A 15692-nucleotide genomic window follows, 5' to 3' on the forward strand; every position below is an offset into this window, starting at 1 on the left:
AGCAGACTAGGCCAAACGTTCACAGTGGTGATACTGAGGGAGATGGGCCCTCTGTATCGGTTTCTCCAGTGGCTGAGTCTGTTACAGCTGTGTCCTCCTGCGGTTAAGCCCGTAGCTGCTGCCTCCTCCATGCTGGATCCCGTCATGACCGTTCCCCCTGCGGTTGAGACCGGGCTCAGCGGAGGCAACCCTGGTGCTACTGTGGCGAAACCCGCAGGGGACAAAGCAGGAGCATCTGATCCTGCGAAAAGTGATAAAGAGATGGGCGAAACAACATCCGAGCCCCCCTTGCAGACAAGCCAGGTGGAGGAACGGGACAGTCTCGATAATGGAGGTACAGATGCTGAGATGGAAGCAGAACCTGTTTTTAAAGTCCCCACTAAGCGTAAGAAAAAATCTAAAAGCAGGAGCAACAAGCAGGCTAAGAAACACGAGTCAGACGTGGAAGAAAGTGATGGTGGCTCCACGGACTCAAGTTGGTCACAGTGCTCACAGTCAGACGAAAGGGAGACGGTCCACACACCAGCAGAAATATCAGCGTTTTTAAAAAACATCAAGGGCAAAAGGTCAGGGAATATCGAAGAATTTTTCCCAGACACTGAACAGTTTGTGTGTGATGTTAAAAAGTTAATGCGGTGTGGTGTGTTTGAAAAAACTGAAATCTATCGTCTGAAGGCCATAGTGACCAAACTTAGGAAGAACACCGAAGGTTCTTTATAGACTGCTGAGCTCTGTAATGCCTAACCAACTGATTGATTGCATTATGTGGGTGACATTTTATTATTTAATAATGAGTGCTATCACTGCCGTAACCCTTAACATCAATGGTGCCAGGGACCACAGAAAGAGAGCGGCAGTGTATGAGACGGTGAGACACAAGCATGCGGATGTTGTTTTCCTGCAGGAAACTCATAGCGATCCTGGAAACTCCTCGGACTGGGCGAGCGAGTGGAAGGGACTTGTGTTTTTAAGTCACAGTACCTCTCTTAGCGGCGGTGTTGCCCTTTTATTTTCACCGTCTTTTAGCCCACAGTCTTATGATGTTGAAGAAGTTTTAAAAGTGCAGGCGTTTTATGAGAATGAGGTTTTTGTTTTTATTTGTGTGTACGCCCCCACCCTAAGTGTGGAGACAATGGTGTTCTTAAATATTTTAAGCACTGTCATTGGTTCCTGTAGTCAGAGTGAAGTTTTAATCATTGGTGGGGATTTTAACTGCACTGAAGACGTTTTAGATAGGAACCATTTAGAACCTCATGCTGTCTCTCGCAAACGCCTGTGTGAGTTAATCACAACACATGACCTGAGTGATGTTTGGAGGAATTTCCATGAAACAGAGAGACAATACACCTGGTCCCATTGTAAAGAGAACCTCCTCTCACTAGCAAGGCTTGATCGTTTTTACACTTTCAAACATCAGCTGAATATTTTTAGGTCCTGTGTTATTTATCCTGTGGGTTTTTACGGATCATTTTATGGTACAGTGCACTTTTAAGAAGAGCAATGTAAAGCCACGTAGTGCCTACTGGCATTTTAATGCTGCTCTTTTAGATGATGTCAATTTTAGAGAGAGTTTTATTTTCTTTTGGCATGCTTTTAGGCTCCAGAAGCCGACTTTTACATCACTGCAAGATTGGTGGGATGTGGCAAAAGTGCACGTTCAAATGTTTTGTCAACAGTACGCTCACAATGTGACTAAGGACATCACCAGATCACTTAGAGCTCTAGAGATTGAGGTAGTGGAACTCCAGGGTTTGGTGGAGTCCACAGGAAATCGAGGCCATATTGAGGCTCTCAAAAAGAAAAAACATGCGTTGGGTGAGTTGTTGGACACAACAGTGCAGGGGGCGCTGGTCCGCTCGCGCTTTAAAAACTTAACAGAGATGGACGCTCCTTCCAAGTTCTTCTTTAGTCTTGAGAAAAAAAATGGACAGAAAAGGTTCATACATGCTTTGCGTACAGGAGTGAGCCCGCAGCTGTGCAGGAGGTGGAGGAAGATTTTGTCAGGAATCTTCCTAAAATAACTGATGATTCAGCTAGGGAACTGGACAGGGAGCTGACCCTCAATGAGTTGGAGGTTGCAATCAACAGCATGCAAAATGGGCGGTCACCTGGAATCGATGGGCTTTCGGTGGAGTTTTTTAAGGCTTTCTGGTCAGTGATAGGGCAGGACTTGCTGGAAGTGTTGAAGGCGAGCATAAGCGCCATGATGGTGGACTTCTTCTGGGACAAGCTGCACTGGTTACCACAAAGCATTCTATACCTACCCAAGGAAGAGAGCGGACAAGGACTTATCCACTTATCCAGCAGGACTGTGGCCTTTCGTCTTTGTCATGTACAGAAGCTGGCCCAGAGAACCTCTCATGGAGAGCAGCTGCGAACGGAATACTACGCACAGTGGGAGGATGGGGTCTGGACAGGTCACTGTTTTTAATGGACACAAAGCAACTAAGCTTAACTGGATTACCAGCTTTTTCTCAAGGTATTTTTAAAGTTTTTAACCAGTTCAGATTGCAGAAGGAAGACTGTTCGTCACTGTGCTGGCTTCTCGATGAACCTCTCATCCATGGCGCTCGGCTGGATGTCACCAGCAGGATCTCTCCAGCCTTAACCAGAGCATTGATCTCCACAAGGACTGTAACACTACGACAGTTGGTGCAACTGTCAGGACCGGACTTTGCTCACTCAGACGATGTAGCAACAAAGCTAGGGGTAAAGTCTGTACGTGTGGTTGCACAGCTTTTACAGAGGTAGAGATCAGCACTTACATCTGAAGAGCGCATGCAGCTCAGGGACTACTGCGCTGGGGTGGTCAGCTCTGAGGAAGGTGAGCCCAATCCAGTTCTTTCTCTTGTACCTAATCTGTCAGAGGTCTCAGGTCCCCTCCTCGGAGATGGGGAAAGAACAGCTATAGGCCTTAACATAGCCTCGGGTAAGAGCCTCTGTAAACTGTGTGTAAAAGTTTACAACAAGAGATGGCTAGACGGGAGGGCAGACACGCCCTGGCGCAGTGTCCTTGGGCTGAATGATGATGTAAAGCCAGAGTGGCGAACGTTGTACAAACCACCGTTAACTAAAAGAACAGGTGACCTGCAGTGGAGAATACTGCATGGCATTGTCTCTGTTAATGCTTTTATCTGTATTTTAAACCCAGAGGTCACACATGAGTGTCCTTTTTGTTTACAGAGGGAGACAGTGTTTCATGCTTTTATGAACTGTTTTAGACTTCGTCCACTTTTTAGTGTTTTAGCGAGTGTTTTAACACGGTTTTTACCCCACAGGTTTTTATCCTTGGTTTTAAATACACCAGAAAAGAAAGGTTCAAGTGTCAGCTGGTCAATTTTATCCTGGGCCAGGCGAAACTGGCCATCTACACCAGCAGAAAGAACAAAGTGACACAGAACACACAACATGATGTTACTGTAATCTTTCAGAGACTGGTCAGAACAAGGGTCTTTGTTGATTTCAACTTTTATAAAAGTATGAATGACCTTGAAAAGTTCCAGCTGATGTGGTGTTATGGGGGAGCCGTGTGCACTGTTTTAAATGATGAACTGCTGTTTGCACGTGAGTTTGGATGAACTTTTATTTTAACTTCCTGTGTATTTTAATAGTTTTTTAACTAGGTTTTTGATGTGCCATTTATTTATTTATTTATTTATTTATTTATCTATTTATTTATTTATTTATTTATTTATCTATTTATCTTTATAAATGGACTACTTTATTTATTTAATTATTTAACTATTTATTTACTCAATTTCCCTTGTGAAATTTGCTGCTAAAGTGAACGAATAATTGGATTTAATAAATGACCATCAAAAGTCAAAGTCTCTCTCTCTCTCTCTCTCTCTCTCTTCAGTTTCTCCAGGTCAGTGTCAGTGAGAATCCCTCCCCCCGGGAGAAGCCCTGCAGGATGTGACCCTGACAGGAATCCTGAGTCGAGTGGGATGGCTGTGAGTGAAGAGACACTAAAGCAGCAACAGCAGGATCTTCCTCCTTCCTCTCAGCCTCCTCCTCTTCCTCTCTGTGAGTCAGTGAGTCAGAGAGTCCACCAGGGGGCGCTGCAGTCTCACCTGATCCCACAGGGCTACCAACATCCACACAGCCACAGCACCACCCGGGAGGTAGAGGTCAGGAGCTACTCTATACACACACACACACACACACTGTCATAATGTTCACACAGACACACCCACATCATAATAATCTATATATATAATAATATCTATAATAATATAGATTATTATACTGAGGAGCCAGCTATCTTACACACACACTGTCATAATGTTCACACAGACACACCCACATCATAATAATCTATATATATAATAATATCTATAATAATATAGATTATTATACTGAGGAGCCAGCTATCTTACACACACGCGCACGCACACACACACATTGCAAGAATTAAACATAAAATAACTGAAAAAAATTAAATATTATTTAAATTTGTGAATTTTATTAAGCTATTCTGTATTTTTTGTATATATATGTATATATTCTTTATTTTGTATAAATATTTAATTTGTCATTATTATTCACATTTTCTGCATAAAATTTTATTTTTATTTGTTTATTTATTAGCCTGTTTATTTTCTATTATCTTTCTATTTTTAGATTATTTTTATAATTAAATTCCTTTAATTATTCTAATATTATAGTATCACCACTTCATTAACAGTATGAAAATAAATAATAAAAATAAATAAATAAATAAATATTTATCCTGTTAGATCACCTACAAAAGGCCAGGATTATAATTATATATATGTTATATTATATATATATATATATATTGTATTAATTATTGTGTGTGTGTGTGTGTGTGTGTTCAGCAACACTTACAGATGCAGGTGAAGCAGCTCCAGAAAGCTCTACATGAGCAGACTGCACTACTCAACTTCTTCAGTCCAGGTGAACAAAACAAAACAAAAAACTAAACAAACCAAAACAAAATAAAAAAACAAAACAAAACAAAAAAATTTAAAAAAACAAAACAAAAAAAATAAAAACAAAACAAAAATAAAAAAAACAAAACAAAACAAAACCAGAAGAAAACAAAACAAAAAAAGAGATCACTTAAACATTCTGAATAATGAACCTGATTTATATAACAAGGCATTTTAACCCTAAATATAAATCTAACTAACTTCACTAGTTCTGGTCACTGGGGTGTGTTTGAGAAGAGCAGAAAAAAACTGTCCTTCTTTCCTTTCAGCATTCCTTCTCTTACCTTTTCTTAAGCACGATGTTTTCTTGTTTGTTTGTTTGTTTTTTCATTCCAATATTCTTCTTTTAGTTTTATTTCTATTATTTTATTCCATTTATTGAGCATCATGATTACTTTCTTTCTTTATTTTGAACATCTCTTCTTTTTTCTTCTTTTTTAATTCTTTTTTTTATATAAAACATCATTCTTTCTTTTTCTTTATTTCTTTTGAACATCATTTATTCCTTTTTAACTTTTCTTTAATGAAAAATCATTCTTTCCATTTCTTTCTTTCTTTCTTTCTTTCTTTCTTTCTTTCTTTCTTTCTTTCTTTCTTTCTTTCTTTCTTTCTTTCTTTCTTTCTTTCTTTCTTTCCTTTTGAATTCTTTCTCCTTGTGGAGGTGAACTATTGAACTCTTAGCTGAAACCTGAACCCAGCAGTGGCTCTCAGTGTAAAGAGACATGTTTATATTAACGGAATAAAAAGATATAATTATGACAGACGAGGCTCGTGGCTTGACTCCAGACACAGTAAAGAAGGGCTGATGGGTAAAAATAGAGGCGAATGAGTCTGAACATGTGAGTGTTGACGCATGAGCTGAGACTGACAGCCTAAACCCTGAGAATCAGCAGTTCAGCCCTCGCCTCCAGCAGAAAGTCTATAAACATCAGCTGTGGAAAAACCAGAACTTTTACACCAGAACTCTCATCAAATACACTCATAATATGATCACAAGCCCTGTATTAATGTAGCAGGAGTTCCTGACCCATTTAACACTGCTCAATTCACTTGTGGGCGTGTGTGTGTGTGTGTGTGTGTGTGTTACATAACTGAATATATGATATCAACCACTAAGAATGTTATATGCTAGGGTTCAAGCAAACTGTCACACACACACACACAAACACACACACGTACGCACCTATCTCTTTATATCCTTTATATCTATATCAGTAATATGATAGACAGATTTATAGATAGATAGATAGATAGATGTGTGTGTTTATTGCAAAACTAAACTAAGTGTTTGATATGATATATTCAGTTATGTAATACACACACATATATATATATATATATAAAGGAAATAAAGAGATAGATGTGTGTGTGTGTTTCTTGCACAACTGAATAATAGTTGTTATCTTAAACCCTTCATTTGATAGCCTTATCATTTGATATCATGATAATTTACATCATAAAGGTAATTTGGTTGGATTATGATATACAGTTATGACACACACATATATCTTTATATTTTGAAACACACACACACACAGCATAACATCTTAATGCTACACTTTTTATATCTTTAAATCTATCTGTGTGTGTGTGTGTTTATTGCGCAACCAAATGACAGTTTGCTTGAACCCCAGCATGTGATTGCCTTAATGTTTGATATCACATATGCCACATTCAAATTTGGATTTATTTAATGCATTAATATAAACTTGTGGTATTAATTAACACCTTTTGATTAATCCAGAATCCACACTGATGTAATATAAGACGTGTGTGTGTGTGTGTTTTAATGAGTGATGTATCTGGCAACCCTGAAGGCAGACTGTTCCCTGGTGATTACTTGCTGGACTGAACTTCATCTTCCGTCATGAAGAGGCTTGTTGTAACTGACTCAACTCAAATACTGGGGAAAAAAACATCATGTAGAATGAGATCTTGTCACGAGATATGAGTTTAAACATAGAGAAAAAATCTAAAAAATGTAAAAAAAAAAAAAAACCCAAACAAAAAAACATTTACCCACAAACCCGGACACTTCTATATTGCACAGAATTATTAGTATTTTTTTTTATTTGGATTGTTGGGACTTGATGATTTGACGTCACTTAATTCACCAAACCACTTCCTGTCACAAAGCTTAGGAGTTAATCGGGTGACACATTAGAGTGACAACATAAACACAGTCTTAACACTCATGATTATCCAACACGAGGTTCGAATCTATTCAATTTTATTTGTATAGCGCTTTTAATAATAGTAACATAGTACAAAAATTTCAAGATTTAATATTAGACAAAAAGTACAAGATTAATGTTAGACAAAAAGTTCAAGATTAATATTAACCAAAAAGTTCAAGATTAATGTTAGACAAAAAGTACAAGATTAATATTAACCAAAAAGTTCAAGATTAATGTTAGACAAAAAGTACAAGATTAATATTAACCAAAAAGTTCAAGATTAATGTTAGACAAAAAGTTCAAGATTAATATTAACCAAAAAGTTCAAGATTAATGTTAGACAAAAAGTACAAGATTAATATTAACCAAAAAGTTCAAGATTAATGTTAGACAAAAAGTACAAGATTAATATTAACCAAAAAGTTCAAGATTAATGTTAGACAAAAAGTTCAAGATTAATATTAACCAAAAAGTTCAAGATTAATGTTAGACAAAAAGTACAAGATTAATATTAACCAAAAAGTTCAAGGTTAAATATTAGACAAAAAATTCAAGTTTTATTATTAGACAAAAAATTCAAGAATTAATATTAAACAGAAAATTCAAGATTTAATATTAGACAAAAGGTTCAAGATTAAATATTAGACAAAAAGTTCAAGATTTAATATTAGACAAAAATTTCAAGATAAATATTAACCAAAAAGTTCAAGATTAAATATTAGTCAAAAAGTTCAAGTTTTATTATTAGACAAAAATTTCAAGATAATTATTAACCAAAAAGATTTATTATTAGGCAAAAAATTCAAGAATTAATATTAAACAGAAAATTCAAGAATTAATATTAAGCAGAAAATTCAAGATTTAATATTAGACAAAAAGTTCAAGATTAAATATTAGACAAAAAGTTCAAGATTTAATATTAGACAAAAAATTCAAGATTTATTATTAGACAAAAAATTCAAGAATTAATATTAAACAGAAAATTCAAGAATTAATATTAAGCAGAAAATTCAAGATTTAATATTAGACAAAAAGTTCAAGATTAAATATTAGACAAAAAGTTCAAGATTTAATATTAGACAAAAATTTCAAGATAAATATTAACCAAAAAGTTCAAGATTAAATATTAGACAAAAAATTCAGGATTAAATATTAGACAAAAAATTTCAAGATTAAATATTAGACAAAAAGTTCAAGATTTAATATTAGACAAAAAATCAAGATTTATTATTAGACAAAAAATCAAGATTTATTATTAGACAAAAAATTCAAGAATTAATATTAAACAGAAAATTCAAGATTTAATATTAGACAAAAAGTTCAAGATTTAATATTAGACAAAAAGTTCAAGATTAAATATTAGACAAAAAGTTCAAGATTAAATATTAGACAAAAAGTTCAAGATTAAATATTAGACAAAAATTTCAAGATAAATATTAACCAAAAAGTTCAAGATTAAATATTAGACAAAAAGTTCAGGATTAAATATTAGACAAAAAAATTCAAGATTAAATATTAGACAAAAAGTTCAAGATTTAATATTAGACAAAAAAATTCAAGATTTAATATTAGATAACAAATTCAAGATTTAATATTAGACAAAAAAATTCAAGAATTAATAGTAGACAAAAAATTCAAGATTTAATATTAGACAAAATGTTCAAGATGAAATATTAGACAAAATGTTCAAGATTAATGTAGACAAAAATTTCAAGATAAATATTAGACAAAAAGTTTAAGATTAAATGTATCCATTTACATTCACATTAGATTTCCGGCATTTAGCAGACGTCCTTATCCAGATCGACTTACATTTCATCTCATTTTATGCAACTGAGCAATTGAGGGCTAAGGGCTTTGGTCATTGGTCCAGCAGTGACAGCTTGATGGACCTGGAATTAGTGGATCAAACTTATCCCTTCAAGTGTGTCTCGGTTCTCTTTCAGGGCTGATGCTGTCCCCGGCTTTCTTACCCCAGGCGTATTCACTCTCACAGCGTCCGGATACAGATCCGCTCTCTCACTCTGAAGGGCTAATAGACTGTAAGAAGTGTGTTATTATGAGAGCAGGAGTGGAGCAGGAAGTCCCAAGCTGTGGTCCTCAGCTCACATGGAGCCCAGGTAGGATCTGAATACAACTTACTCACATTTCTACACACTTCACTTTCAATCCTCATCATCTCATACATGATATCAGAACATGCTCTGGATCTGAATCTAGGGGTCAAAGAGGTTCAAAAGTGCATGTATAATAGTGTTGAAGGGTCACACTGGTGTTGATTTTACTGTGAAGGAACACTAATCTGACAGCACCTCATCCACACAACAAATCTGAGCCTGAAACAAGAATGATTCACATACGTTTATTCATTTCACAGGTGTTTTTATTAACAGGTTGAATTCCTGAATCATACATTTAACCCGTTCTTACCACAATCCTCTTATGGGAAATTTGGCTGTTTGGAGTCCGTCGGCTTTCAGTGTGTTTTAGACGTGTGTTTTTCCCTCTGTCGGAGAACCTTACACAGAATTTTACTGGTTGAAGATGAAATCTGAGCTGCGTTTTAGATGAACAAGCACTCGGAACATCTCAGAGAGCAGAAATGGGTTTGATATCAACATTTACTTTGAAAATACAAACATTTCTATGGGAACAAATGAACCATTATTGCTCCTAGTAGTCTAGAGAAAAACAGAAATACTTCTGAAACACTACAAAGTCCTGACTTTTATATGAGCTTTATATTAACCTCCACTGTGGTCTCTGGTTAAAATATTAACCAAACCACTGTTATATCAGTATATATGATCAGGGAATGATGTGTGTATTCAGAATCAGGTTCCGTGTTTGCGGAAGTCATCAGCTGTATGATTCGCCCGATTTTTTTAAGCAGAAGCATTCTAGTTAATGTTTATTATTAGCTACTATGTATACTACGTAATCTAAAACTAAATTAATTCATTTTGTAAATTTATTTACTGTTTATTAGGCTTAATTAATTTTGAGTGAGTCTTTACTAGAAATATAATATTAAATAATTGCATTAATATCTGTGGGGGAAAAACAAGGATAGAAAATATGGACTAAAGACAGAGGCTTTTTTTTTTTTTTGGTGCTGTTAAATGTAAAAAATGTAAAAAAAAATTAAAATAAAAACAGAGAAATAACCATAACCTTACTGAACATTTTAAAGAATTAAAAGGTAAAACAAATTAATTCAGTTTTAATCACTGACTATTTATTTGTTTTAGTTAACTATACGTTTTTATTCATCAGACTTTAGTAAAAATATTTCATGAAATAATTACATTAATATTTTCTGGGAATAAAGCAAGGATAGAAAATGTGGACTAAAGACACAGATCACTTTTTTGTTGCTGTAAAAATAAATATAATAATAATAATAATAATCCAAACCTTACTGTACTTTCTAATAAATTTAAGGGTAAAACAAATTAATTCAGTTTGTAAAATCACTGATTATTTATTAGTCTTAATTAACTGTAAGTTTTTATTCATCAGACTTTATGAAATAATTGCATTAATATTTGTGGGGAAAAAAGCAAGGTTTGAAAATATGGACTAAAGACACAGATCACTTTTTTGGTCCTGTAAAATAAAATAAAATAAAATAAAATAAAATAATAAGCCAAACCTTACTATACATTCTAATAAATTTAAGGGTAGAACAAATTAATTCCGTTTGTAAAATCATTGATTATTTATTAGTCTTAATTAATTAGTCTTTAGTAGAAATATTTTCTGAATTAATATTTGTGGTATAAAAAATACACAGTTCTCTGTTTTTGTTGCATAAAAATGTTTAAAAAATAATAATAAAAAATAAATAAATAAATAAAGTGTGTGTGTGTGATATGAATGAGAAGGCGGTAAACATTTTTTAAAAAATCTAAAAGTTGTTTAGTATATTGTCAGAACATTGCTGCATGAGTATCTCATTGTCAGCATTATTATTATTATTATTATTATGATTATGATTACTATAACTAATAATTACATTTAGCAGCTTCTAGAATAATACTTGATTGAGTGCACAGCTTACAAAGCAGCTATACGATATTAACTGAAGCACAAAGGAAGACTGTAGGCTATTTTATCACGCTCCCAAGGACAGAATTATGCCTCACATTTTGAGAGACACCTTTATTTTCAAAGAAAGAAAAAAAAAACCTTACACGCCTCCTGCATGTAAACTTGCATGTCCTGAGTCCTGAATTTCTTCACTCTGAATACAGCTCCAAGTTTTTCCCACCATAACAATTCACGATTTAACGACTCAGCTCTCTGACGTGTGACTCTGTCCATCACAGCTCTGATATTTCTTTAAAAAGTTTTTTACATTTCGATCACCGCAAGCAGCAATTTATAGTCATTTAAATAAATAAAAACAACACCTTTTTGAGTACAAAAAAATAATAATAAAACAGCATGTTTAATGAGAATGAAAATGAAATGCGAAAGGGATTATAGCACATGGTATACATGTCACTGTATAAATAAAACATTTTTTAAACAGATCTAAAGAGTGACCCATGAATGCAATGCTTTTGTTTGTTTTTAACTCGGACGTGAATGAACACAAATCCTCACAGTTTGAAAGAGTACCCATAAGACTTGAATTTTTTTGGTGAAGTTCAAGCTTTAGGGTTTTATTTCTTTTTAAAGATTCACACGTTTGTGCACACGATGAGGTTTCAGTGATGTTCCACGTGGTGTCCTTTCATCAGGAAAGGCAAATAGGTGGACATGTACACGTGTTTAAACTTAGTACTGCTCAGGCAGTAGACGATGGGGTCCAGGAGGCAATCCAGATACGAGAGGCACATGAGTCCGTCGTAGACCTGGACGGCGATTTCCTCCGCTGTCTGAAACTTCTGGCGTCTAAACATCAGCAGGACCAACCTCGAAATAGCAGACGGCCAAAAGCAGAAAACAAACACCAAGACGACCAGAGTGACCAGGAAGACGGCTCTTCTCAGCTTGGTCCTGTCGCCGACCGTCTTCTCCTTCAGCCTGTTGGTGATCCTGATAGTACAGTAGACCAGGATGATAGATGGAATGAGAACTGGCGTGAAAAACACCAGCTCTCTGAAGGTGATAGTGATGTCGTTCTCTTTGTTGGGCGTCTTGTCCATGTCGTCGTTGCAGCACTCGAAGGAGGTCAGCAGGGATGGGATGGTCAGAGGCAAGAGCACGACCCAGACCAGAACGGAGATGAGAATGCTTCTTTTCCTGATCTTGAAGGGGTTCTTAATGCCAGGGTGAACCACGCTGAAGTAACGGTTAATGGAGATGATGGTCAGGAAGGCGATACTTGCTCCTCGGTTTAAGAAGAGCATGAAGAGAACCGACTGGCACAAGGTCTTGTTGTTACTCCGTCTCTCCCCACGCTGGAAGTAGTACGCCCTGACCGGCAAACAGATCAGCAGCAGGATATCCGCCAGGACCAGATTGAAGAGAAAAATGTTATTGCTTTTAGATTTCCAGAATTTGAGTTTAAAAATGAAGAGGTAGATCACGCTGAGGTTCAGAGGAAGAGCCAGGATAAACTCCATGATCATCACCGAGAAGTAGAACTTGTACAGATCCTTACTTCCAGCTGTACAGTTGTCGCTTGGGTGGTACTCCATTTTTTTATCCGTAGCCTCGTTAATCTGATATCTCGGGAATGTCCTGGAATGATCACAGATGCTAGAAAGCGAAAAAGTCTTCTTGCATTCTTTTAAGATCTCAAGACATACTGCTGGGTCTTTCCCGAGCTGCACTCCCGTGTGACTCCGCACCGTCGCTTAAAGTTGCTCAGACTTGTTGCCGGAGCACTTCCCGTGCCTGAGGAGGCACGTCACAACAGGCTCGAGAGTTATGCAGCCACTCAGCAAGAGAGAACAACCGAGAACAAACACAACAGAGGAACAACAACAAAAAAATAGTCATCAGTCCCTTGAGCTACTCTAGGACTAGTCAGAGTCCCAGTTTGTCATCTGTGAGCGTTTATATTTCTTCCTGATCTCCATTCAGCCGGTTCTCTGGGGTTTTCCTGACGTTGCACCAGCCTCTGATGATGTGTTCATGCTTGTGCAATAAGGATCACATGGAAAGAACAAGTGATTTTTACTGTAAACTTGTGTGTGTGTTTTCTCAAGCACGCCAAGCGTAAAATTAGAAGATTTACAGCAGAAACGCATGAAAATGGTGTAACAGGGTCGGGTACTGGTCATACGGTGATTTATAGCCGTGTCGACTTTACTGGGATGTAACGCTGAGATAAGAGCACTGCTGAGAAAATGAGTAGATGTGAACAGGTCAGAGCCTGTGGTCAGAGCCTGTGGGGCACGAAAAAGACGAAAAAGGTTCACATTCAGATTTAGTTTAGTAACAGCTCGAGGTCCGGAATCAGAAATTTTATCAATTTAAAAACAAAGATGTTTTGATCTTCGGCTCGATTTCCAGAATACAGAGAAAAGATTTCATACAATCATAAAAAATACTAAACTAAACTTTCTTTCTTTCTTTCTGTCTGTCTGTCTGTCTGTCTGTCTGTCTGTCTGTCTCTGTCTGTCTGTCTGTCTGTCTGTCTCTGTCTGTCTTTCTTTCTTTCTCTCTGCCTGTCTGCCTTTTTTTCTGTCTGTCTGTCTTTCTTTCTTTCTTTCTTTCTTTCTTTCTTTCTTTCTTTCTTTCTGTCTGTCTTTCTATCTTTCTTTCTGCCTGTCTGCCTTTTTTTCTCTGTCTGTCTGTCTTTCTTTCTATCTGTCTATCTTTCTATCTTTCTTTCTGCCTGTCTGCCTGTCTTTCTGCCTGTCTTTCTTTCTGCCTGTCTTTCTTTCTTTCTTTCTTTCTTTCTTTCTTTCTTTCTTTCTTTCTTTCTTTCTTTCTTTCTGTCTGTCTGTCTGTCTGTCTGTCTGTCTGTCTGTCTGCCTTTCTTTCTTTCTTTCTTTCTTTCTTTCTTTCTTTCTTTCTTTCTGTCTGTCTGTCTGTCTGTCTGTCTGTCTTTCTTTCTTTTTCTTTCTTTCTTTCTTTCTTTCTGTCTTTCTGCCTGTCTTTCTGTCTTTCTGCCTGTCTTTCTGCCTTTCTTTCTTTCTTTCTTTCTTTCTTTCTTTCTTTCTTTCTTTCTTTCTTTCTTTCTTTCTGCCTGTCTGTCTTTCTTTCTATCTCTGTCCGTCTTTCTCTTTTTTCTTTCTTTCTTTCTTTCTTTCTTTCTTTCTTAAGTGCTGTAATACCAGCCTGATGAGATGTTATGTATCACCATGTTGAAGTGCCCTCTTCTAGTGGAGAATGCGACACAATGCCCTTCCTACACACAGAGAAACACACTGATCCGGGTTTAATCCGGTTTAAATACAGCTGTTTATAACCGTTTCAGAAAATTCAAATAAAAAGGATTAAAAATAAACCTCACATGTTTACATTTCTCTGTTGAGAGTAAAGAGGAAGAGGGAGGTTTCTGCTCATTACAGTGTACCTGTGGATTAAATCCTGGGATAAGCTCTAACAGTAGTTCTTGTTTTGTTTTTTTCCAGACCACACGTCTGTACAGACGGACGGAACAGAGCAGACACGTTTATCTCCTATTAAAGAGGAGAATAGCGAGCCGGGGGAGGAAACGGGAACGGTCAGTCCTTTTGGTGTCAGGAGAAAAGTCCCTGCGAATCCAGAGGAAAGGTGAAGCTCACTAAAACACACCAGATCAACAACCTGTACATTTCAGGAGAATGGATTCATTCTGATTCACAGCAGGATCATATAATAACAATTAATCTCAATTTCATACAAGTATTTGGAAGAATTTTGTGAAACCGTGACATTGTTAGTGAGATTTTATTTATAACCCAGACCTATTCGGCCTGGACTCAAAGAAATGGAGAAGACTTTCGAAGAATTTGTTGAAGAGAAGCTCAAATTGGATGAAGAGTTCATAAAAAAGGATAAACAAGTAAGAAAATAAAACAAAACGTTGAAGCGAATATTAAATATGTTTATATTGAAATATTTCTGATGTCTTGTTTAGGGTCTCTGGTGCTAATTTACATCTTCAGTCTGGAATAAACAGGAGAAAAAATGTATTTTCATGTGATCATGATCAGGTTTCTTTTAAATATTAAGAAAAGAGCAAGAGCTTTTCTTCTCTTATGCATCATTTTAGAGTGGTAGAAATATTGGAGACAAAATTTTAGAATCCCAGAATGCAATGCAGAGGCGTGACGCTGAGGTACAGCACAGACTCGGTTCGGCCAGTTAGCAAGATATCGGGTGGTTTGTAAAAGCCATTTGGAAAAAAAAAAGCACTGATTAAAGGACTAAAGCGCCGCTGCATCTCTCTCACGGAATAAACAGTGGCACTATAAGCAGATTACAAAATGCAGTGGAACCTAAGCGTATGGATTTAATTCGTTCTGGAGGAGAGTTCTTAAGGTGAAAATGTGTATTGTGAAACGAATTCTCCCATCAGAAATAATGTAAATGCAGATCATCCGTTCCAGCCGCCCAAAAATATGACCAATATTCCCAATATGAAGCGTATGTACACTGTATGGCTGCTTAC

At 36.2% G+C, this 15692-nt stretch overlaps 2 protein-coding genes across 5 annotated transcripts in view; one reads left to right on the top strand and one right to left on the bottom strand.

The window, feature by feature from the left end:
• The first annotated feature begins 2413 nt into the window (after window positions 1–2413).
• si:ch211-140l13.3 (centromere protein J) overlaps window positions 2414–15692 on the top strand; it is a 31253-nt gene continuing 17974 nt past the window's right edge. The window contains exons 1-7 of one of the 4 annotated variants that reach the window (XM_058379182.1): window positions 2414–2824; window positions 3279–3564; window positions 3860–4130; window positions 4842–4920; window positions 9079–9252; window positions 14671–14812; window positions 14984–15083. In XM_058379182.1, coding sequence (XP_058235165.1) covers window positions 3948–4130; window positions 4842–4920; window positions 9079–9252; window positions 14671–14812; window positions 14984–15083 — 678 coding nt within the window. In that variant the 5' untranslated portion in view covers window positions 2414–2824; window positions 3279–3564; window positions 3860–3947. Of the gene's footprint in view, window positions 3565–3859; window positions 4131–4841; window positions 4921–9078; window positions 9253–13023; window positions 13137–14670; window positions 14813–14983; window positions 15084–15692 lie in introns of those variants that run through there. The other 3 variants (XM_058379184.1, XM_058379183.1, XM_058379186.1) reach the window with 3 other exon arrangements.
• Window positions 11567–12783, bottom strand: gpr31 (G protein-coupled receptor 31). The gene has a single exon (XM_058379191.1). It carries the CDS (start codon window positions 12781–12783, stop codon window positions 11848–11850), a length of 936 nt encoding a protein of 311 aa, XP_058235174.1. The 3' UTR covers window positions 11567–11847.

Source organism: Hemibagrus wyckioides, linkage group LG25 (assembly GCF_019097595.1).
Source record: "Hemibagrus wyckioides isolate EC202008001 linkage group LG25, SWU_Hwy_1.0, whole genome shotgun sequence".
NCBI lineage: Eukaryota > Metazoa > Chordata > Actinopteri > Siluriformes > Bagridae > Hemibagrus > Hemibagrus wyckioides.